This window comes from Strix aluco, chromosome 1 (genome assembly GCF_031877795.1).
Source record: "Strix aluco isolate bStrAlu1 chromosome 1, bStrAlu1.hap1, whole genome shotgun sequence".
NCBI lineage: Eukaryota > Metazoa > Chordata > Aves > Strigiformes > Strigidae > Strix > Strix aluco.
The window spans coordinates 58,122,998-58,147,853 of NC_133931.1; the positions used below are offsets into that span (position 1 = coordinate 58,122,998).

At 37.9% G+C, this 24,856-nt stretch overlaps 1 protein-coding gene across 3 annotated transcripts in view; it reads right to left on the reverse strand.

Annotated features, from left to right (window-relative positions):
• The window catches only part of SPIRE1 (spire type actin nucleation factor 1), a 134,499-nt gene that overhangs the window by 71,490 nt on the left and 38,153 nt on the right, over positions 1 to 24,856 (reverse strand). For all 3 annotated transcript variants that reach the window (XM_074822290.1, XM_074822300.1, XM_074822280.1), the window contains exon 3: positions 4,343 to 4,576. In XM_074822290.1, the coding sequence (XP_074678391.1) occupies positions 4,343 to 4,576 (234 nt within the window). The remainder of the gene's footprint in view (positions 1 to 4,342; positions 4,577 to 24,856) is intronic.

The window sequence follows — 24,856 nt, forward strand, 5'->3', positions numbered from 1 at the left end:
ACCATGCCAATGATTAAAAGACAATTAAAATATCTGAGATATGGGGGATTTTTTGACAAACATAATTTATTCTTCCTCTTTGCTTAAATGGAGAGCACAAACATGAATTTCCACCAATAAAAATATTGCAAACCATAATCTTGCTTACGTTTGTTATAGCGAGATAACACAATAACGCACATGTTGCTCTGAAAATAATTTTCATACAAATTAAGAAGTCAGCACAGAGATTTCCTAAGTACAAGTTTTGTTTACTATGGGATCTGGGTCACTAATTCATCATTGTGAAGCAGCAGTTGCACGACAGTTAAATTTTGGTCAGAATTAATGAACATTATTACTGCACTACCTGAAAGTGATTATTTAGATAAGGCCTGGGACCAGAGGCCACTGAGCACTGGGGGCCATCCACCTATATTTGTCTCTGAGACAAAAAGGTGTGGCTCAGGTACAGATCAGGTTCCTGTTAAAGTTGAATTTACTTTCAGGATGAAAGGTGAACATAAGTAAGAGCAACATATTGGTACAGGTAAAGCACTGCCTCCTTACGTATCTTCTACAAGACCTGCAGAAAAAGGTAGCAGAGGCAGTGACAGAGGTTAGTGTCACAACTTGCAGATACTACTGACAAGACCTCTAGGTTAAGTCTAGTACTGGCAGTAGTGATTTGGCTACAATGACATTCAAAGCTGGAAGAAATGACAGGACTAGGGCTAGGATAGCAGTTCAGCCCAGCAAACACCAGCACAGAATAAAACCTGCTATCAGAGGGTAATGTGGCTTTAGTTACATCTGGAATTAGAAGAGGGTGCTGGCCTAGAATAAAGGATAATACTGGAATTGGGTTTAGGGTTGGGGCTCAGGCCAGCAGATATCAATAAACTACAGCTTAGAAAGCGCCTCCAGGTTAATAGGAAAAGTGGTGCTGGCTTAAACCATCTGACTGCAGAGATCTGTGGGATAAGGAGTGAGATAATGTTAAGATTAGGAGTGGAATTAGTGTTTGAACACACTCTGGAAGAGGTTGATAAACTGCATCATCTCGTTTCAGTATCAGGGAGGGCCACACGCCATGATAAAGGTGCCACATGACAGGACTTCACACACCCTTAGCAAGCCCAACACCACCCAGCACGCCAGGCCTACTCTGTCTATATCCTCTGTTGACCCAAGGCTCCCCAAGCCATACATATGCTGTCAACCTGATGCACTCCCGACCCCTCAGGATTACTGTATATGTACACTTCCGTCCTTGTGTATGTGCACAGCAAACCTGGCGCTCCCGAGATGTACAGCTTTCCTGTACCGTATGTGCACGGTGTGTATGTACTGCGGATGGGGGCAGGGAAGAAGGCCCCAAACAAGGAAAGCATCTGTCTGAAAATGTCCAGTTCTTACTGTCTCTATTTCTCCCTTCATTTGCACTAGGGCCACCATATCTGAAATACATCAAAGACTAAAAAAGTTAATTGTCTGGCAACCTATGTCTCCCCTCTTCATAGATGCTCTTTTAAAAACAGTGAATTAAGTCTGTGCAGCAGGTTGGTCCTGCCAAGGAAATCAAAAGCCGAATCAGCCAAATTATACCAAGAAGCAGCACAAAAGCTTGTCTGTGTCTTCTCCAAACAGGAGCTTTGCCAGTGATGATCTTGGCAGAAGTATTTAGCACTCACCCTTTTCCCAGTTCTTGGGAATAGGTGTCCACCACGTTACTCAGTATTTTCCAGATTAGGGGAGGGTTCAGGATTGACCTTGTCTACTTCACATTACAGAAACACCTGATACACATCTTACCTATCTCTGTGTTTTAATCGTAAAATAGGCTCACCCACCCACATTAGTGATTAATGGTGAAAAATTCAGTCTTGGCGACAGACAGGCCCTGGACCTGACAATGACACTTTCTGCAGAAGGACAAAATATATAATCACATTTCAAGGACAACATCATGTCCATACTGGAGACTATATAGTCAAAAACTTAAAAATAAATAGAAGTAGCATACAGCTTATCTCCACCATTTTCCAAGCTTGCAACTTAAGAGAATGCAGGGTAGGCAAGAATGACAGTTGCTCAATTCAACAAGCAAACCTGCTTCAGCATTCACTACAAAGTGTAGAGGAGAAAGCTTCACAGTGAGTCTTGCCAAGAGGGAATTACAATAATCGAGCCTCATGGTCACAAGACCACACACCACTGTTGTGAAACAGTCACTGGGTAAATAAGGGTGTAGCCTGCACCCACAGCTGGGGAAAAAAAACCCCACACGTAAAACATGGTCATACCCCTGAAAAGGTACAAAGTCAAGAAAAAATGATCTTATAAATCTGCACTCATGTCAATAATGTGTCAGAATGATGTTGCCATGCTAGTACTGTCAATGCAGTAATCACACAGAGTAGGGAATAAAGGTGAGTCACAGAGTTAAGCCTGCAGCAAGTAATTTAGGGAAAAGCAACAACAGCAAGAAAAGAGAATTCCAAGGGATGGAGCAGTAAAAGTTAGGATGATGCAGAAATGACAGCTGAACTTCAGTTCACTAAGGTGACATCATAAAAGCGATACATTTCCAGAATGATAAAAAATGAATAGCAAATAATAAAAGTTAAAATGTAAGATGCTGATTTTAAAACATATAAATAGGCAGGTACCTCAGACTAGCAGGGATGCACGTTAACAAAGCAGAACCAAAAAGACACCATTCAGCAGCCTTAACAGTTGAAACCTGACCAAACATTTTCTTATCGTTTTTCTATTTCAGGGATATGTACCAGTGTAACTGAAGGAGTTCAGCAAAGTTTTCCAAACTTATCTTTTCTTGTTTGCAGAAATCAAGTAAAGAACTTGCAACATAAATCACCTCTATAAGCCACTGCCCTCAGCTCTGTGTATACAATGTTCTCGTCTGCCTCTGCACTAAGAAAAACTTCCTCTAATGAACCAACTTTTATTGTCCCACCAATTCATGGCATTTTTGCCAAACTAGGGGGAAAGAGGATATATTGCATTCATCTTCTACCTAACACCATGCTGTTAGGAGCAGCCCCCATGGGGGCTTAGCAGGGTGCTGCTGGCCACTTCTAGAGAAGGTGACTGGGCGACGGAGAGCGGCCAAGGGAGGAGAGAGCAAAGTACCTGCCCGCAGCAAGGGTACTGACTCAGCAAGGCTGGGAGTGGCAGGGGCTTCAAGGGTACTTCAGCCAGCCAGGCCCACCCCATCACAGGGGAGCAAAAAGCCATTTCATTCATTTCTCACTCTGACCCCTCCTTTCTCTGAGGGAGGGAGAAAAAACAAAGCCGTTAAATATTTAGCATTATTTCTAATGCAAGGATACAAAAGCATCTCAAACAAAAGTTACTCCCATTCCAATCTCGTAAGGGCTTCCCTCTTTACTATAAACCCATCAGAAATGGCAGGTTTTAGTGGGCTCTTGTTTCTGTACGCTAATGTGCCCTGATGTGCGACTGGGCTCAGCTTCCACCACTACACTCTTAATTTCTCTGACACACTAAGCTTCCAGTCCTTAGATACGACTTGCATTTACGAAGAAGCAATATACAGGCTTCAATCACCTGGTACAAGTTAGCATACAGTTTTCCAACCTCTATTAAACTCTCAGATTATTTGTGAGGTAAACCAGTTAAGCATGGATTTTGACAAAATTTGTACATTAATACCTTTGTCTGTGCTAAGAGCTCACTGGGCTCTAAAATTTGTACTGAAGACTACTCCATAGAAAATAGAGGGTTAATACTTTTAAATGATTGTTCATGGTAGCCCAGATAACATTAAAGAACCTGTTGCAATTAAAATTCATAAGCTCTATTTCCAAATCTCACAACTCAGGTCAAGAACCACAACCATAATGATCATCAGTGAAATACTGTATCCTGACTCACTCCATACAAAGTACTCTTATAAAAGCACTCCTTTGCTTCAGTAGAGGAGGGTGGCAAAGGAAGAAACTGATAAGGAATAATTAAACTAATACCGCACTAATGAAAAGGTGAATTAATTGAAATAGCCCATGAAGTATCCAAGTGTACACAAAGTAATTCAACAGACATTACACTGGAAGGCTGACTATCCAGTGCACGGATGAAATCACAATGTGATATTAACAGCACATCCAACGATAAAGCTGATCATGGATTTTCTGTTGCTTACTGTCAAACATGAAATACTACTGCATGTCATTTTTGCAAGCAAACCTTCCAGAATGACCAGGGAAATCAGAAAACTATATAGCCAGTATCACACTGGACAATAACATGGAAAATAGAGTTGATTTTCTCATTGATAAAAGCAGTGACATATCATATAAACTGCTCATTACTGTACCTTCATTACATCTTTATAGGAATGAATGGCCTCAACTTCCTCTTTGTCATCATCATCATCCTCCACACCTTCATCCAGAGCATCATATCCTTCATCCCTGCTTCCATCTGTTTCTGTGGTATTAGTCATGTGGTCAATAAGCTGCTCCAGGGGAGGACTTAATTCCCGCTCTTCATTGTCCTTCAAACCATAGTCCAGGGCTTTATATATAATAATCCCTAGTGATTCAATAACCTATAAAAGTGAAAAAGAAATATTTATTAATGCCATTTATATGAATGGATAGGTCAGCCTAGGAACACCCTTTTCTGATGTTTGTATAACAAACTTTGGAACCAAGAAGGCATTAAACATCAAAGTTAGAGGAAAATGGTCCTCTAACATCTACAGTAGTTCTTCAGTAATGCAAGATAAATCATGCAAGAGCAGGTCATACCACATACCTACCGCTTTCTTATTTCAAAGTTTGAAATAAAAAAAAAAAAAAATCACAATTTAAAACAAAGCAGAACCTTGTTAGAATATTTTCCCTTTTTCCTTCTAGTATGACAAACTTCAAAGTAACATTACTCTAGACTTTGTAAGACAATATTACATGCCTATGACCTTTACAGGGGGGGGGGTGGGGGGGGGGGGGGCAGGTGGGAAGAAACTACAAGAAAGAATAAACTAACATGAGATGCCTCCCTCCTCCCACAAATTAAAGACACTTGGAAACTGTGCCCCTTCAGTTTCTGTATTGACCTGGGGGTGTCTGGACACAGCTGTGAACATCTCAGTACTAATTCACTAAGCACTGGGACATCAGCCCATAAGAATTCCTTTGCCTGTCGCATAGCCGGTGGAGGCACACATGTTCCACTGAAACTACTAACAACTGGACTTCATAGTCATGATGTAGGACCTTGATTTCTCATTGAGCTTGAGGCTTCTTTTTTGTGCTCTGTCAAGAGCAAAGCAAACAGACGACCTATTACTCAGTGTAAGCCAGCAAAAAATTGTCATCAACATCCCAAAACGCTAAATGCGCATTTTCTTTCTTGGCATTAATTATTTTCCTTCCAAGTAATATTGAAGCTTCTAGCATTTTAAAGATGTAAAGAGATGGCATTTCAGACTGAGGAGCTTGGAATTGGGTATTAATGGAGAGGGAAGGGAAAAAAGGCTTGCAAGAGTAAACCACAGGAAGGTAATGTCACTGCTGGGAGATCCTTGTCTGACAACGGAAGTAGGACTGGAGTTACTGCGTGTAATATCTGATCTTCCTTGTGTGCTGTGATGGCTAGCATGTCACACAAATGACTCCAGTGTAGGAGTAGCTGGCACTAGAGCAACTTTAATAACAGGAGCATTTCTAAACATACCAGACCTTGTCATCAAATTTTCTCTCATCTGGCTTTCAGTACTATCCTGGTCAACACAGTTTTTAATACAGATTTTTGAAATTCTGTTTGGGTAAACAGAACAACACAAATGGATTCTTAAAATATTAAATTTGACTCCAAGCTTACTTATTTCAGCACAACAAAATATTTTTGGTCTGAGAATCTGGAGGTTAGCAAAGACTTAAAATGATATTATACCTAGACAGACAATTTAATGAATGAGCTATAGTCTGACAGATTTACACTTGCATACTTCATTCCTCTGTTGAGATTACTTTGCAGTGCAAATTCACTTTGCAAGACAGTGGCTAATAAATAAACAAACAAACATAAAACCCAATACATTAAAAACATCCTTTTATAATTTTTTCCAATAATTTTGATAACTCAAATATAAATAGTTTTCCTATGCTATTCTTAAAATGCAGTTAAGAAAAGTGATCAGGCAAATTAATGAAAAAATTGGCTTTATTTATTTAGTTCAAAGAACAGCTTCTGACTTGGGAAATGCTTGTGAGACAGCAACGTACACCAGGGAAGCATCACTGCATGCTTGCTCAGTGCTCATATCCTTCCCCAGACTTCTGCCATGACCCACTTTGGAGACAGGACACTGCACCATATAGATCTTAAAAATAGCTGTAACGGATCAAACTTAAATTTGCTGTGTATCTGGCTTGCTTCTTAGAGAAGCTATTTTGTAATAACTGCCCTGTAAAACTTGTATTGTTAACAAAAAAATGTAAAAATGTGAAAATTTCACAAAATAAAATATATTCTACTGGTAGAAATGTATGTTTCCTTTAACTCAGGTTCCAAGTACAATCTCAACATCCCCTTCAGCAACTAAAAGGGAACAAAGAATACCAAGTTAATTCCAATTTGAAGTAGACCTAAAAGAAAATGAAGTACAATTGAATAATTGCTTTGATATTTTAAACACTTGGGAGTAAACACAATGTGAGTAATTTCTAACTTTAATAAAAACTCAATTTGAAAGAACTTGGTGTACATGAGGAAGACTGAAATGTCCAAATTAAATGCAAAGAAAATAATGTCTTGTGCCATGCAGCGCTGGCTGCTGAACACAGCTTCTGCATTTTGCTACACCAACACTTCAAAAAAATAGAAGGGGGGCCTATAAAGAAACTGCACTCTCTCTGCCTCCTTCTGTTTGGGAAGAGGATTAAGGCATTCAAAAGCACCGTGGCTAAAACTGGATGACAGCTGCTGCTTTCTTTGATGTATCAGCAGTGGAGCTTTTGCAGTTCAGTAATATGGTTTGTGCATTTTTACATACTATGAGCAGATTTCATAATACATGTAAAATTAACACAACACGAAAGCCTGCAACGGCACCAATTCAGACCTATATTTCAGTCTCTCAGCTCCTTATTTAGTTGTAATCAAACCCACATTTATTCAGTGTCTGTCAGTATCACAGATTCTTCTTGCTGAAAGACAAAGCAGCAAACATCTCAACTGAGAAATTTTGCTTTGACTTGCATTAAAACTGAAAACATTCAGCGCTCTCAGTAATACTGGCTTACCAAGTATCTTGTAAAACCACAAGTGCCATAGGAATATCAAACAAAAGTCACAGAATCGTCAACGCTTCTTCACATGTACAAAACCACTACAGCAACTTCACACAAATAAAACTTCTAGGTCTATATAACTAGAAACAAAATATACAAGGTTAGACAGCCAGCTCATCGCTGCTTAAACGCATGAGTGCTGTCCCTTTGCCTGTAATACAAACCAAATACAAACAAAAAAGGAAAAGCTTTTCACAGCTGAATGAATTGATAAATTTGTGATTTTTTGAGTTGGATAATCAGGGACTATCACTTTTTTTTTTTATAAAAAAGCATCAATTATTTACAAGGAAGTCACTGGTTCTAAACTGCACTGTGTGCCAATTTCACACAAAATAAATACTTCTGGCACCTAACAAGTGACAAGCACTAGCACAGTTTTCGATTATATCTGTGAAAGCAGAGGATAAGAAGTGACATATCAAGGCTCTTGTAAACCACAGAGTCGTACACTGATCCACCAAAACAACTTCATGACACTGAAATAAGTGCCAGCACTAATGATAAAAGATGCAGCTTGATTCAGATGGAAAAAAAAAAAAAAAAATCAAGTTCTGCAACCTGAATTTTAGAACTTACTTGTTCCCCATTGATTTAAATTTTGGTGAAGGACCTGATCTTTGCAAATCAATCAGTGGCTAAATAACTTTAAAAAATAAACAAGAAAGTCTGCATTATTATGCTTTACACCTTCTCACCAAGTTCTTTTGAAAGTCATGGCTTCAAAAAAAAAAATTTCCTACATTTCCCACAGATTGAACTAGTACTCTGTGTGCTTAAATCATTAGTGAAAGGGGAATTTTGTCTCACCGTAAGTGCATGTTCTTTCAGTTCTTACACCAGTCTGGGCTTGTATTATAACAAGTTGCGATAAAGTTGCTAGAACACTTTGATTTCAAACATGATGTAAAAGCAATATCCTCATGCTCATTTTACACACACAGTAAAAATAAAACTCAAACCATTCAGACAATTTTCATACACAAATACTTCATGGAACTTTCCATTCCATGTACCTTCCTCCAACACATTGAGGTACAACTCCTGGAAAGGTGTTCATTAAGGTTTTAGGTCTTTTATATGACACAAATTATGTTCTTCCAGTGAACTCTGCCAATCTCAAAAACTCTTCAAACATACAGCCTTTGTATAGGAACCGAACATGCTTGAGACTTACAAATCCCGAGTGAAATTACTGTACTTCACTTATCTTCTTTCCCCTTTTTTAAAAAAATTTCAGTGAAGAATCCTTTTTCCCCCTCAACATACATATCTCTGACTCTGAAACATAGATGAGAACAGGCAGAATCCACATGCCATTCCCCCCACTCACTGCACACACAATAGGGCGCTGTCTGAGCTTTCATCCCCTTCCTAGGCTTTGCCTCAAATTTTAAACAAAGCAACAAAGCCTAAGGACAGGCTTGTACTTACAGCAGCAAAGGGGTTTTTTTCAGCTCAAATGCCTGTCCCTCCCTAGAGTTCTCCCCTCCTCCAAAAGCCACTCAGGTTTTGTATCCCTAAACTGGGATTAAAGATGCCGTAAAGCTCCAGCTCCTAAAGTGAGTCAACTAACTTTGAACTTTCCCACAGGGACCTCAGATACGCAACCAGTCACAACAATATTTGCATTAGAACTACACTGTCTTTTATGAATTCTAATAAATTTTTTATTAAAAAGTTATACTACAATTATTATTATTTTTAAGTGCTCCCATTTCTTACCAGCAGATCTCCAATGCACCTTATGAAAGAGAATCACTCTGCCCTATGGCAACAATGCCGAGAGCCCAGAGCTGGCGTTAGCCATGGCACTCCTTAGGGCAGAGCTCCTCTCTGCCACCACCCCTGGTATTAGGCAGCACTTAGTCAATCTGCAAAGGCCAACCTGTCCCACTGCTAACTCTAAATTAGCCTGCCAGGAGCTCCACACAGCGTAAATATATCCATAGACACTCTTGAAGTCAAGAGTATCTTAAATTTTCTATGGCACATCAGGAGAAGACACACAAACATGCACAAGTTTTTGTGACAAAATTCTGTAATACAGTCCAAAAGACAGGCACGTTAAAATTTTATGTAAACCCAGCTGTTCCTCTCCAGCAAATGACAGAGGGAGCAAGCCATTGCTCTGATTATCATTTCTATTTGTAACAAAATAATCTGTTGCTTCTTCAGTATCCCATTCTGGAACTAAAAAAGACCATGCTTTTAGGAAGGGTGAACACTTTTTGGTTATCTACCTCATCCTTAGATGCCCTACATAACTCTCAAGAGAACCTCATGGAAGAGTATGTCTAAATAGGTTGCTACAAGAGATGTACTGCTGTCACTGCATACCTTGGGTATACGAATGTAGTTTTTACCACAGCATTCTCCAGTGGAAACAGGCTAGCATCACCCAGGTTTTAATAGCTGGGGACATTGCTAAATTTAAATATGACCTTCACTAAATTAGAACAACTTGAAACAGACTGTCAAATGAGAACAGAAGTGAGAAAACTTCCAAGTGCTTCCAGGTAAGCAGCAAGGATTTGGAATATTTCCAATGAATCAGATGAATCACTCATTTCCACAGAATATAGACATAAAATACAGGATTATTTAACTTCTGGGTGATGTTGGTTTGCTACTGAAATAACGAGATGCTGATTTCTGCAATATAATGGGCCTTGCTATTTAAGACAAAGCAGTAATAAAAGTAAAGCAAATTAAAAAAATCAGGGTATGTCAGGTCTAATAGAAAATAAATATGAAAGGAAGTTAAATACACCATTTTAACAAGATTCAGTCTGGTTTAGATACATTCAGAGTTAGGAAAAATTCTCTACCATATTCAAGGGAGATCTTTTTTCAAAGTATTTTATATCCAAGAATCTTTGAATGCACTAAGTGGGTAGAGACACCTGCTTACTGAATTCTTTTTACTATTCAGGCATACATTAAAGAGATTCAGTGGAAGAACTCCTGATCAAAGACACAAAATAAGCCTAAAACATACAAAGGGGAACCTTGCTTTTTGCTTTTTTGAGTTGTATTTTGTTTCCCCCCAAAGTGAATATGCAGAAATTTAAGCAGTTAAACGCTGTTGGACTCACTTCCCTCTAAATAAAGTAGCAGTAATTTAACTGTAAATTTATTAAGGCTCAAGTGTAATATAACTCTCCAATTTATTCAAAGGTTCTGATAATTATAAACATGGTTTTGGATGTTCAAGTTTCACTACAGATATTATCTAAGGAGAACTATAATTTATTAACATAGATGAATACAGAATTTATTTCATTGTATCAGTCTCAACTTACATTTTATCTGCTGCATTAAAACCCTCACTTTTCTTCTACTTTTTGTTCATAGATTATAATCCCCAAGATTAAGACAAATCGTTACTCTGTTATTAAGGAATTTATCTGACCTGAAGGAATTTCACCAAAGTGACAGTTCATCCCCAGAGAAAAACAAAATTAAATTCCCCAATTTAACCATGGAGACTCCAGTAATAGCTGAAGCTCCGGTAGAAGAATTAGGCGCAATAATTAAGTAACACAGATGGTGAAAGTAATTTGAAAGTTCTTAAACACACCTCTATTCATATCGTGGTTTTAAATACAGGTCATATTATCCTGATCCCATTTAAGCAAATGACAGAGATGGCAATTACATTAAGAATTCCAAGGTTGGAATATATTTTCTGAAACAAATAGGCAGAATGAGTATATTGTTACATTTCCCTCTAGGCTTAAAACTATGTGAAAATGGTTTTAAAATATCCTACCTATTTAAGATTTTAGGCACAGTATCTCATCTTGATTTTTTAAGAAACATTTTATTATCACAGTCTATAAAGACAATTTGCACAAAAACTTCATTCAAAATCTTAGTGGCTTCAAAATTAAGTACATCAAAGTTAAGTTCATGAAAGCCCCAATGACTGTGGAAATACTGTTTTAAAATATAAGGAAAATATGGTTTTTATCTTAAGTTAAAGACAAAATCAGACCATGTCACAAACTTCTGTTCTTGTTCCCTTCTCATGTACACCACAGCCATAAATCTGCTATTACTCTTCAGAGTAATGCTTCTTACACGAGGTATTTTTTTAAAGAAAAGTTTCAATACAGTATTAGTCTGATAAATCAACAGGTAACATTATTACTTCAGAATCATTTAATACTACACCTGTCCAATCAAATCAATTACTATTCTGTTGAGCACACGTAACCCTTCAGTATTGTACTAAATAAAGTTAGGTCCGAACAAAGTTTTTGTTGTCTTTTTTTTAAATTATGAAATATAGTTAAACATCTATATATAGTTTTATATAGAAATAAAAAGCAATCAGGTGAACTCCCTGAGTAAGTGAACAGAAGGAGCAAAGACTTTAGTTGACTACCAACAACATGACCAGGCCACAGAAACTCCAATGGGGTCAAAGGGTATAAAACACAGAAATTGCTGTTTGCCATATAAAGCTTTTGAATAAAGCTTTATCTAGATTACACGAGAGTATCAGATTAACTACAGTAAAAGATTTTGTAGTGAGCGAGAAAAGTGACCAGCTCAAGGAAAACTGGTATAAAGGAGTGTGAGACTAGTTCAGTAGCTCTGATCCTGAGAATTCGTGTGCGACTGCTTTAAATTTGGCTCATATTGCATACCTGCCTACGGTCTGTCAGACAAGCTATAGAAGAAAGATAATAAAATACTTACAGTAGCTTTGATTCAGTTCAATTTATGGTAGTCATGAAGCAATGCAAAATCAATGCCACTTTTATTCAAAATATCTACACAGTTCAACTAATCTACTCAAAAAGTCAGTTTGCATTAACTTCTCAGCCTTCCCACACAGATTTCATTTAAACCACTACAATTGCCTACTACAGGCTTGGCCCCCATTTAATTAATCCAAAAATTGAAGTGAGTAAACACCTGCTGCAATATAAACCATTTCTTCTCCTGTGAGTCAAGAACTTTCTCACACCTATTTTTCCCAAAATTAACAACTACAAAAGCCAAGCAAACAAAATACCTGCACAATGAAAGCTGTTCTTTTAAACACAAATTCTTGATTAGTTAAAGTTTTACATTTGCATGTATGTCTTATGAGCTTTCCAGCAACAGCCCTCAACAGACTTTACAAAAGTTAGGCTGGTTTCACCATATTTGTCAGACGTATGTATTTCAAGCATTGCACAGATGATGAACTTCAGAGACAGATGAAGCACCTGAACAAGCTCACACAGAGTTCCCAAACTCTTCTGGTTTGACTGTAGCTTTTCTAAAATCCGTCTCCTTCTATTCCTGAAAAAATGTGTCCTTCTGACTCCTAACAGGCTTGTCAGTCAAATTGTTGTAATTCCAAGATTTCATGCCTAATCTCAATGATGTCAAGAAACCAGTCCAAATGCAACCACACAACCGATCCTTTTCAAAGTGATGTGCCACAAAAGAAGGCTGACATATGCTGCTCCTTTCTAGTGACTGGAGTATTCATTAACCACACACAAAGCAATACAAATTTAATGCCACTTGTCTTAAAGGTACTGACTGAATGCTGATGGGAAGTCAAAATACCACCAGTAAGAAGGTTGCCCTTTTCAATCATACTGAAGGATAAACTTCAAAGGTGTCTATGGGATGTTGACATTTATTACGTAGCCACCCAAGATGAACCATGCACAGCTACCTCCACTGTCCTATGGAAGAGCACTCAGCCATACCTAGGCAGATATCTATATGTGACTTCTAAAGAACCTAAGGGGAATTTGCACATACAGCCCTTGAACAAAAAGCCAAAAAATTCAAGACTCTTACTTAGAGGTTTTTTGTTAGTCAGATGTGCAAGGAAACTTCAGCTTAACATTAAGGACATAACTTGATCATGAAATATGTGAATTTTCACATGCACTATCACGATAGTCCAAGGAGTTACTAATGTGCCAGCTATTCATTTAGGTCACGTATGATCTCTAACTATGTCATACAAACATAACACTGCAGGCTGACAAAGCCTCTGCAAAGCTCCTGATTTTATGAATATTCTTTCACGTCCTCTTCCCCATAAGCAGCAACATCCAATACAGGCATTTGGATCACTGGCATTCAAATGAATACACCTCCAAGACTGAATGCCTAAGTGAACATAAAATATTTTAGTAACGAGCAAAGGGAGTTACTGCACAATTAATTACCTTTGAGCTCTCACAGTGGCCTCGTTGGAAAGACTGGCACTTGCTAGAATAATTCAAGAAGGCACCAGTAGGCACTGTTGACAAGTTATCTACTCATAAGAAGATATAAGCTTGACATTATTTTTTAGGTCTGAAATTCAGATACAATCATAGCAGGAAGGCTGACTTACCTAAACCAAAGAGCAACAGAACATGTGGCCAAGCCTCCACAAAAAGCTTACTACCTGCTCTTTGGGCTGCAAAACCCCACAGAATCCATTTATGAAATGACACTCAAGAGTTTTCTATTTCTGTTTCTTTCTGAACAGTGAAATCTCCCCAGAAGAAATCCATATTAAAACATACCTTTATCACAGTTAAAAGTTATTGATACATAAAACATACAGTTTATAACCTCAGGCATGAAGTACCTTCGCACAAGATATTCTAGCACCTGCCACCTCCCAAAGTCATCAAAGTGCTGAACTGTGACAGTTTATTATCCTTAATGGGACAGCCATATTCCTGGATGACAAATGGCTGAGCATTATTTTATTGCTCTCTGACAATAACGACAATATCCATGTATTCTAGCACAGTGATGCTAACAAAGATTTGTTTACAGTCACAGTACAGAAGTGCTATGCTATTTAAAAAAAAAAAATCATATGCATTTTATGCTTAGATTAAAAAAAAAAAACACCACACACAACAAAACCAAACCAAAGCATTTCTAACTTTGGCTCTCTGTAGAAACCTGTATCACACAGCCAGATTTTCTACAATGCTCAGCACTTGGCCTTAGACTAGAGTAGAGATATTATCTAGATAATTCATTTAGCTGCCTAGAGAGCAGCCAAGTTACTAAATATCTAACCATTGGTTGAGAGGGATTAATTCCAACACTTACATCTATTTAAGCTGTAGAGGTAGCTGGGAACAAAAAGAAGGCTGAAGTTTAAAGAAAAAAAAGGTTTATGCATACCAATTAACTAGACTTACTGCCTCAAAATCTATAGTGAAACTCTCTGTCCTATTCAGTGAGCATTTTGCCATGCTTGGGAAACTTGACAGTCTCATAAAATTAGGCCTAAAAGAGCCAATCCTGAATTTCCGTTGTGCTAAAGTTAGTTCCTGTACAAGTCACTCTCTCACGCTCAGCCCCAGGAAAAGCAAGATATGTGTACTGGAGGTAACATGGTAGCAAGGGGAATGGGGAACACCAGAGCAGACTGACCTGTCACATGCACAGGACCACTATAGGACAGCTTTAATGCAGTCCTACACAATTCATCTCTAGTTTAAGGATTCACAACAAGCTCCTCAAGGCTTCCTTGATGGCTTGTAAAGAACAGAGCTGAGCTCAGGTGTACAGGGAGTATAAATCCCCTTGGACTTCTCATGCTTTGGAAATTAAAATACTGCTGCAATATCACCCTGTCTTTCTAGCTGCGTTATCATCCTTTAAGTGACAGAATGGGATCTCTATCTGGAAAGAGAAAGTCAAGGTGTTATGTTCATACTGTGGCGATTTTCCCGATTTTGAAAACATCACACTTCTTTTGTAAAATATCAGCTACAATTCAGAGTTTATAATTTCCAAGTAGGTGTTGTCAGAGCACCTTTAAGTCAGAATATAGTTGCCTTCACAATTTTCTTGCCTTCACAATTTTCTTAACACAAAACAACCAAAGAATTCAAATCTTTACACCCCCAAACTCCCCAGAAAAATAAGCTGAACTGCCCTTCCTAACCACGTTGTAAAACACAGGCATTGCCTCTCCCATCCAGTACTTGAGCCCATTTCAAATCTAGGAAGCATATGGGGCTGAAGGTCCTGTGGGGTTTCCTAACTGCTCATTTCTTGTGAAACCTCACACTGGTCATTTCCCCTCTCCTACAACAGTTTTACCACCTGTTATATGAGGATATTGACCCATTTTCAAAGCTCTGGATGAGAAGCGCTGTGCAAGTCTAAATTATATTTCTGCATGTCACGCACACAGGCTTAAACTCAGCTGGAAGTGCCTCTAATTATCCAGTTTTCCCTAAGACTTTTGTTCCCTATAAACTAGGGGAAGGAAAAATGAAGAAAAGTACATGCCTGAGGCTAATGGTTAGGCTTATCAGCTCGGTGCAACGCAACACACAAAACTGCTTTTCTTTAAGAATATAAATCAAGACATAAGAGTGATTTATTTAAATGTAAGTAGCACAGGTAGCCAGAGAAAATAGCTACTAAGATTAGACTATCAGATTGTTCTAAACTTAACAGGAAATAAATTCTGACAGCATCATCCCTTTGTCTCATTATACCAATGTAATTATACCTACCAGTCTACACTCTAGAGAATGAATGTCTTGAAGTTTAAGAAATGGGAAAAATAGCAAGGTTTTAATAATTTTGGACATTGTGGCTTTAAATTGTGATCCTTAATTTAATTAAGGATCCCTAATTATTTTTAATATCCTTTAAGAATTTAACATTTTACAAATTCTACCATATCCACACACCCTTTTGGGAATACCTTTTGTAATACATACAGCACGACAGTTCATACTATAGCTCAAAAAGAAATTGCCTGGCAATTTCTAAACTAAACAAAATGAAAAAAAAAAAAGCTGTTTCTTCAGATAGTTCTCTAACAAGAAATAATTTTCCTGGAGGGAATTTAAAAAAAAAAAAAAAAAAGGCAAAAAGCAATGTAACAGTCAGAAGGTCCATTACAAGAAGGAACACTAAATTCTGCTGGACCTTCATAGGAACCACAGCTTTGGAATAGCAAAAACATCCCTGCCTAGCCAATAAACAAGTTACTCAAAAGTAATCTCCTTAAATACAGAGACACATCTATTTGATTCCATCAGAGAATCTTTTTTTCTTGTTCTCTTATTTTGTAGCCCCCCAAAAGTTTAAGAAATGTAAGAATAAAAGAAAAATATCATCATATTACAAACATAAGCCTTGATTTCTTTAACTAAATGAGCACAGTCATCAATACTCTTTAAAGAGTTAAAGATACTCAATCAAATCAGTTTGAAAGAGCATCTACTCAACTATCTCCAGGGAAACAAATGTTCAGCATTTCAAGTGCCAGTGAACAATTTATATCCATGAATTCCGCAGCTCAGAGTAATGGCAGAATTTGTTTTTATTTTCTTCTCATTAACCCTTTTGCACAGATTATTTCTCACTTTTGTCCAGTCGTACTATATTTCATTAAGCAGCATGTTCTCATGTAAACTACCAAACAGGCAACAACATGAAAATGTTAGTTTATGCGAAGGCAAAACCTCACAAAGGAGTGGTCTTTTATAAGGATTGGGACCACAATTAAGTCTCAAACTGCAGTGACACCATTTCAGAGAACACTGGTTTTAAGGAATAACTGTTACTTCCCAAACCAGGGGGTGTGGGTGGGTGTCATCTTCCCCTCTCCATCTACCCTCTGCTAACATCATAGTGCTTGTGTTGCAGTGTGGTCTGCCAGATCAGAGAATTGACTTTGCTGAAAAGTCAGCCTTTCCAGCTTAGGAAAAGAAAAGGGGAAAAAACCCCAACAAATCCAACACCCAACTCTCTATGCTACCATATGCACTCTCTATGCATGTGCATATGCATGCTCTGTGCTACCATACATCAGCTTTGGCTTTAGGCCAAAAGAAAGCATAGCACTGCAGAAACCTCAAAGCTATGCTTACAGATAAAAGAAATGTCTATTTTAACTGGAAGAGCTAAAATTAGCCTTAACAAGGACTGACAGCATGACTGTTTGCCATAACTATTTAATATTCTTAGATAAAATGCTTGGTGTAAACATAATCCTTTATCTGACAATTTTTCTATGTTTTTACAATACACTGTCTTCCCTAATCTCCAGTTTTACCTCTGAACAAGGTTTTTTACCAAACACTTGTTATGACAGTTAGAGCTATGAGGAGGAAATGTTAGGAGGTTTTGCTTTGTATAGGTAAGATTAAAAAAAACCCCAAGTTTGGTTATTTTAAAAGTAGTATATAAAAATGAATCAAGTCAACCAAAAGCAAGACATGGTAAAATGAAAAAGCCTAATTCAAATCATAACATTATTTTAAACTAATATTTATTAGTAAAAGAAATCTAATAATTTTTAAGAGATTTCAAAGTGGAGCAAAATACTCCAAATACAGTGTTTTCTTTTAGATTTTAATTTTTTTTTAACAGAATTAAATAAACATCCTTAAAAAATTTCTAAGGGTTTTTCCATTTCACTTAAAGGTGTTTTTATGAAGTTATATGTGACATTCCAACAAAGCTCAGGTGCAAAGGAACAAGCAGACTGGAAACACAACCTTCCCTGCTCATTGCCCTTATCTAATTAAGCTAATAAAAAGTATTCTACTAGAAGAAATTAAGCTTTTCTCTGTCCCAGAAAGCTCTCTATTTTTAGATGGTGAAACCGAGGGAGTGAATAATGTTTATAATCATTTTAAACACATCTCCCAGCTAAAATATTTATTCCATGAATTGACCAACCAATGGAACTACATAAGTGTCTGACCTAGAAACTTGTACAAAAAAAAAAAATCCAAGAGAAGAATAATTTTTTTTTTCTTATGCAGAAGGTATACCTTGATTACTGCTCACTAGAAAGCATGGCCTCGGAGAGAAACTTCCTCCAGCGAGCAGATGCTTCAGCAATTGCTGCATATGTGGAAACACTACACAAAATCTGTGTCAGGCAGGATGGCCAGCAGCTACCATAACTCCTGAGACATCTTTAACTGAAGGCAAGACAGAATATTCTTAAGAGTATATATGGTATTTGCCCAAATCTCTCTGGCCATCTGACTACAGCTAATTTTTCTGGACTGATTTACAGCTGCTTCCTCCAAACGTACCTCATCTTACTATGAAACTTCCAGTTAATCCTCTATGGGACTATTTTGCTCTTCTCCAAAGTTTAAAAAATTCTGGTCAAATGTTAACATGAAGCTGTGCACAACAGACCACTTGTCACTCTTTTCTAATGAACAGTAGCCATTCAAACTAGGAGAGGTAACTTGAGATGAATATCTGACCTACCAGGTCTGCTACAAACATTTATCAATTTTGCAGCATTCATTACTGAGGGCCTGCATTTATGTCTCTTGTCCGGTCACATTTTTTGGCTACAGCATTAAACAAACACTGGACCTGTAAAAAATATTTTCTTTCTCTTCTATAACTCGCTAATTAGGAAGTAACTGCTTATGAATTGTAAATGCATAGAAATTACATTCACAGTCCTGTTTCTGCATTCATTACCCATCTCGTGATGAATGGGCTACAAAGTGGAATGATGTTTCAGACTTACTGTGGGTTGCTAAACTGAGGTTGGCACATGCTTGGATAAAGCACCCACAGTCACTAAAGGGTACTACAGCACTTCAGTTTTCAAGTAAAATGGGCTTTTATTAACCTTACTAGAACAGACTTTTGACTGATCACATTCCTCTTTGGGCAACTCCCACTAGCATTTGCATTAACAGATCAGAACAGCGCTTTTGAAGTGAAGCTCTCTGAGCTTTTGGGTTGCATCATGGAGTACTGTGCAAAATGGGGCTCCTTTTGGATGAAGATAAAACGGAAGATGAAATCCAGAAGCTCACCTAATGTACCCATTTTGCTAATGGCATACTCAGCCTAAGGCTCTCAGAAGAGAGCTAATTTGAAATAAAGCAACTGGGACACACATTCCATGGACACTGGGTCCTCAACACCAACTTTCTTGCTCTATAGACTTGCAACATGATATTTGTTAATGCAATGGACCGAGTCGAGACTGAAATACCATAAATAACTTTAACGTGAGACTAAAGAACAACTGAAAAGTTGTAAAATAAGCACAAAACTATTAAGCCAGTACAGAAAGAGTAACAGCTGCCATTATCTTGGACAAAATTTTGTAATAAAAAAACTGTGGTTTTAGTTGGGCAGCTCAGATGCAGTCTATACTTAGTTTCTGTCTAAATGGAAATTTATGGCAGGTGGCTGAACCTCTGGGGTATCTGGGTCAGCACTTACACCCTGTGATGAAAATCTAGCAGCATCCACTAGAGTTCCTTCCCCTAGCTGGAGGAGGATCAATAGCATTATGGATATGCTGATGGTAGAGAAGACAGTTTAATCACTATCTATAAGCTAGTACAGTAATGTTAAAGCATTCTACTTTTGAGTCAACACACACACTCAGCAAGGTAATGGGAAAGAAAGAAAATGTATTTTATATCCTTCACCTTAATCACAAAGTACATTGGAAAGAGAACACAAATTTGGTAAGGTAAAATACTTGAGAAATCAATTTAAAATACTCCCTTGCAATATAAGTGAAAATACTGACAGAACAGGAAAATTCTCTTTAAGATGAAAACCACAGCCCTATTTTGCAAACCTTTATCCTCCCATAGTACAGTATATCCTCCCATAGTATAGTACAAAATGATGCCTTTCACCAGTTTTTACAAAGTGCATTAAATTCAGTCAAATCACTGTCTGATTCCCCTCCTACACTTTAGCTTCTACTCTGATAGAAACTTCAGAAATTCTTAAAAATGTGAAGTGGATGGTTATGATCATTACAAAATATTTTTAATCCAGTAGAACAAGTGAAAGAGCTAATGTTTCTTTTAAAACCAGAAATGTTGATAATTCAGACATTTTAAACAAAATAGACTGGTTTTCCTCCTTTAACATCAGTATATTTTCTTGCTGCTACAAGTGTTGTGAAACTGCAAGTAATTATCATCAATGTAAAATTACCAGGGGAATGTAACAACCACCCCATAATCTAACAGATCTAAAATAGAATTTGGAGCTTTGGATATTAAAGGGTGAAATAATACAGGTATACCTATACTGCAGTTCAAACCAGCACCACCCACCCACTCTTCTTTACCCTACGTGAAGGAAATAATATGCAGACTAGGCAATGGATACTTTAACTTAAGTAAAAAAAAAATAAAAAAAAAAACCCACACCAAAACTAAAACAAAATGGGTAGCTTAACATCAATGACAAACATTGAGTTTTTTAAAATTAAATACCAGTGTATATATACACACTGTTCAGCCATCTATTTGGCTTCTTTTAGGACATCTATGTTCCTTACTGCAGGTCCAATTTCAATGGGACTACATATAATGAAATATGGATGAAATAAGGTTATAGTTATATGCTAAACATTTAGAATGTCCTGTGAATAATTAAGGCACTGTAGTTATAGTCTCCCAAGCCACACCCATCCCATACAGGATTCTTTTCACCTATGTAGTACCCAGCATGCAACTCTGGGATCTCTTCTCTGCTGAGTCCCTGCTTGCTGAGCAGAAGACTGAGATGGGAGTGATGCAGGAGAAGGAATTCACTGCGACTTGGCCGCTTCTACAACTGTGGTTAAATCTTCTAGTACCTAAAACAAGGGATTCAAGAAGGCTGGAGGGATTCTGGATTGTCTGCACTCACCAAATCTAGTTCCTCTTCCCACCCCAAGGTTAAATTACTTAACACTTTTCAATCAGCAATTGGGAAAACAGCTTCTCAAAGAAGCCAAAACAGGGACTGCAAGTTAAATTCTCAAAATTTTTCCTCTCTCCTCTGCAAAATGAAATCATGGCATTCATAACCTTAAAAAGGCAGGAAAGGAGGTATATGAAAACTAACAATTTTGAATACTAACAATGCTTAATTAAAACACAAGTGGAGCAAAAATATTCCCCACCAAAAAGTTCCTCAGGGTAGAAAAGAAGGCTTCTTTTGTCTGTCCTACAGAGCCTCTCAAACACTAATAAGCACTTGCTTCATGACAACAAATATTATCGGATGACTTTGGACACTATATAATATTTTTTTATTTCATCTCACAGTGATAAACTCACCCCGCTCTTCCAAAATCCTCCTCTTTATACCACAGACTTTGCAATAGGTTAAAAATCCCATACAAACAAAAAACCCCACATTTTTATCTACATAACCCTTACCTGAGATAACCTGTTTCCTATAGGAAATACCTGTATTTGAAAATAAATCCTCAGATAATGTGTCATCTCAGAAAACCTGCACATGTGGTGGTATCACAAAGAAGAGTAAGGGAGCTTTTGAGGGATCAGAATCAGGGGTGGGAAAGGTGAGGAGGACTGCAAAGAAACAGGGTGCTTGGTAGTAACTTACACCTTATACAACCACTCACACATACGTGAAACTGCACTGCTGAATCTCTGTGGGAAAAAAAAAGAATCAAAAAGCCAAGTGAAAACTGATAATCTGTGTGAAACGCACCTGAAAATACAGTCATTAATTGTGATCCATAGTCTCTAAAACAAATGGCATTGGGAACACAAGTGGATGCAGTGCTCTAAGCCACTTCATCGCACAGATCTTTACCAGAGAGATCCCCCTCAAATGAGCATTTATTCCAAAGAGGAGATAACTTCTGAGCAGATAAGCATTTGTCCGACATCACCTTGAACAGTTTGCCAGGCTGGAGCTACACTACAAGAGACTATAAAGGACTCTAATGAGGACTTGACTCACAAAGCAGCATTGATGTACAAATCTACTTTACAAGTAGTTATTGTAGTTATTTCACAATGCCCAGCCTGTGAGATGCAATCTCAGGTGGTCTACACCTGTTCTGCAGGGCTTTGGGCTGTCAAGGTCAGATATCTTGAGCTGGTTGTAACTCGAACTCTGGCAGAGTTCAGATAAATGCAGTTAAAGAGGGAAGAGAAAGCTTTAGCGTCTCTCAAGTATCCTATTCCAGCAAAGAGCAAAGGGAAACAGAGTTTGTAACACAGGCTTGGCTCTGTCTTTTTTCCTTTCCTCTCCTGTCCCCAAACCCACAGGCATTGTTAGATGTCTAACTTTAGTCTCAGATAGCAGATATCTTTTTCATAGCTTCTCCAAGCAAAATTAAGTAATAGAGGGTTCTTAAAATTTTAAAAGGGCAGAAGAGAATCTGTTGAATCTCTTGCTGTTACCATTAATTATAGGCACTAAACAGATTTAATTAGACCAACCAAACAGAAAAACATGTAATCTATGCCTTTGGCATAGTGTGAACCATGCAAAGGGCAATGAAGCAACCCCCTGCCAGACAATTTCATTAATTTTAAGAGGAATACTCAGACCAGGATTCAGCAAGGATATTTCTATTAACTGATACACGATCACTGTTTCGAAGAGTAAGCTTTAAAACCACAGTACGTTTTGAGACAGTAGAATGCCTCATCATGATACATGAAAATCTTGTTATGTGAGCACAAGAGGTTTCCTACTGTGACTGAATGGGCAACACTAATGTTGCTGTTTCCCTGTCTCCCAACTCTCACATGCATGAGTTCATAGGTTTTATTTTGTGAAATGAAGGGGGGGGGGGGGGGGGACGGGACACACACTAACAAAAATGAGATCTCTCAAAGCATTACTATCAAGACAGCTGTAAAACTGTAACCCTGGATATAAGCACAATATAATGCTCCTATCTTCCAACTTTGACTGTTTTATCCCTGGCAGGTATTTGCAGAAGGAGAGCTCCCTGACACTTCTGACCAGGAACATTTCAAAAGCATGTGGCCTGTCTCTTCCACCCCCGTGCTCTTCAACCCATTCTTCACCCTGTTTGTTTTCATAATGGAAAAAATTAAGATATAATGTGTTAAGATCAGGCAACCTTTTATGGGTAAAACTTTAGTCCCCACTGATTGAAAGACTGGCTTAAAATGTACATGGGTGTCCATGGCTTTGGTTTTCAGGCATGACTTTTCTTAGCTTTAATAAAATCTTCTACCATTTAGTCACAGTAGACCTTTACAAAGACCAGCTGCACATACTTAGTACAGTTAGCCGCTAAATTTTATACCCTTCTCTTCCTGTAAGCTTGATTTGATAATACAGGTCTGAACAACAGAGGCACTGAACCACCAGAGCTGAAATGGAAATCAGTGAAAGCTGTGCTCTTGGAGCTTGAAGTGCTGAATAGCATTAAGTACTCTAAAAGTCAGGCTCTAGGTATTCAGAATGGGGCATCTAAAATTAGATTATCTGTACAACAAAATGAAAACATATTATGAAAATATACATTTGTAAAACCTTTTGAAATTACAACAGTTAATATAATGGTAAAGCCCATGAAAGAGTCAACCCTTCTTTGAAAATTGATTTGAATGTTGCAACTAGAACACAAGATGACTCTGTGAAAATCCTGTGGAAAACCTGTAAGATGATGCAAACACAGAAAGGAACCAAACTGCTCTTGCAAGGCCACCAACAATTAAGGGCATTCTTAGTTTGTGAACTCTTGAATTTACAACCTCCATAAGTTTTTCCTTTTTTTAACATGCATGTATGTAAAAATAGTATCACACACAGACCTTACTTCAAAAGGATCTTTTAAAATATATCTGTACACAGCCCACTACTACTGTTTTGATGTGCACATACGGTATGCACACATGTGAGTGCACACGTGCACATACACACAGAAATACCATTACCCACAGCAGTTAATTATTTTCCTGTCTATCCCCTGCTACAGCTTTGAAGCTAAGCTGCTTATTTTAAAAGAGTTGAACCTACTCTATTTACTCTGGAAGCTTATTAGAAGGAGCAACTTTAGAGTGTAACTGTTAGAGGGATAATTGCTTTTAAAAAGCAAACTGAAACAAAAAGTAGGTTTGCATTTTTCTGAAGACCGTAAAATGTTCCACCCTCTGTCTAGTGCCCGGGTACTTCACAAAGTAAAGACCAAACCTGTACTTCAGCAGTTTTATTCCTGTGGGAGAAGCTACTATAGAGAAGACAGGCAGCCTTTGAGATAACACTGTCTGAGCCCATTTAGGACTTTGAACATAAACTGCCGGATTTAGAGCCACACCCAGGATACAACTGGCAGCTGAGAGCAATGCAGGGCACAGGCACGGCACTAAGCGCTCTCACCCGTGAGCTCCACACAGTAAAATTGGCATTTGTTCCCTTCATGTGGCCTCTTAGTCATGCAATAGTGAGCTACAGATGCCACAATTCAGTCCTTCAAAATAGGACTATTAACTACAGCTAAAGAAGCAGTCAAGAGGAAGGGGTTTGGAGCCCCATCAGCAAAAGGTATCAGATGTTAACCATCACCATTAGTTAGCAGCTTGCTTTAAATTAAAACCAATAACTTAAAGGAACACAAGTGGATGCAGCGCTCTTAAGTTCCAGCCTAGTACCACCCACAAATTTCAAGCATAAGGTCAGTTCCACAGAGCTTGTGAAAATCAGCTTATGCTTTTTTAATGCTTAACTTTAGCAAGTCTTGTTTACAAGTGTTTTACAGTGTGATTACGCAAATTGTAAATTCAAGC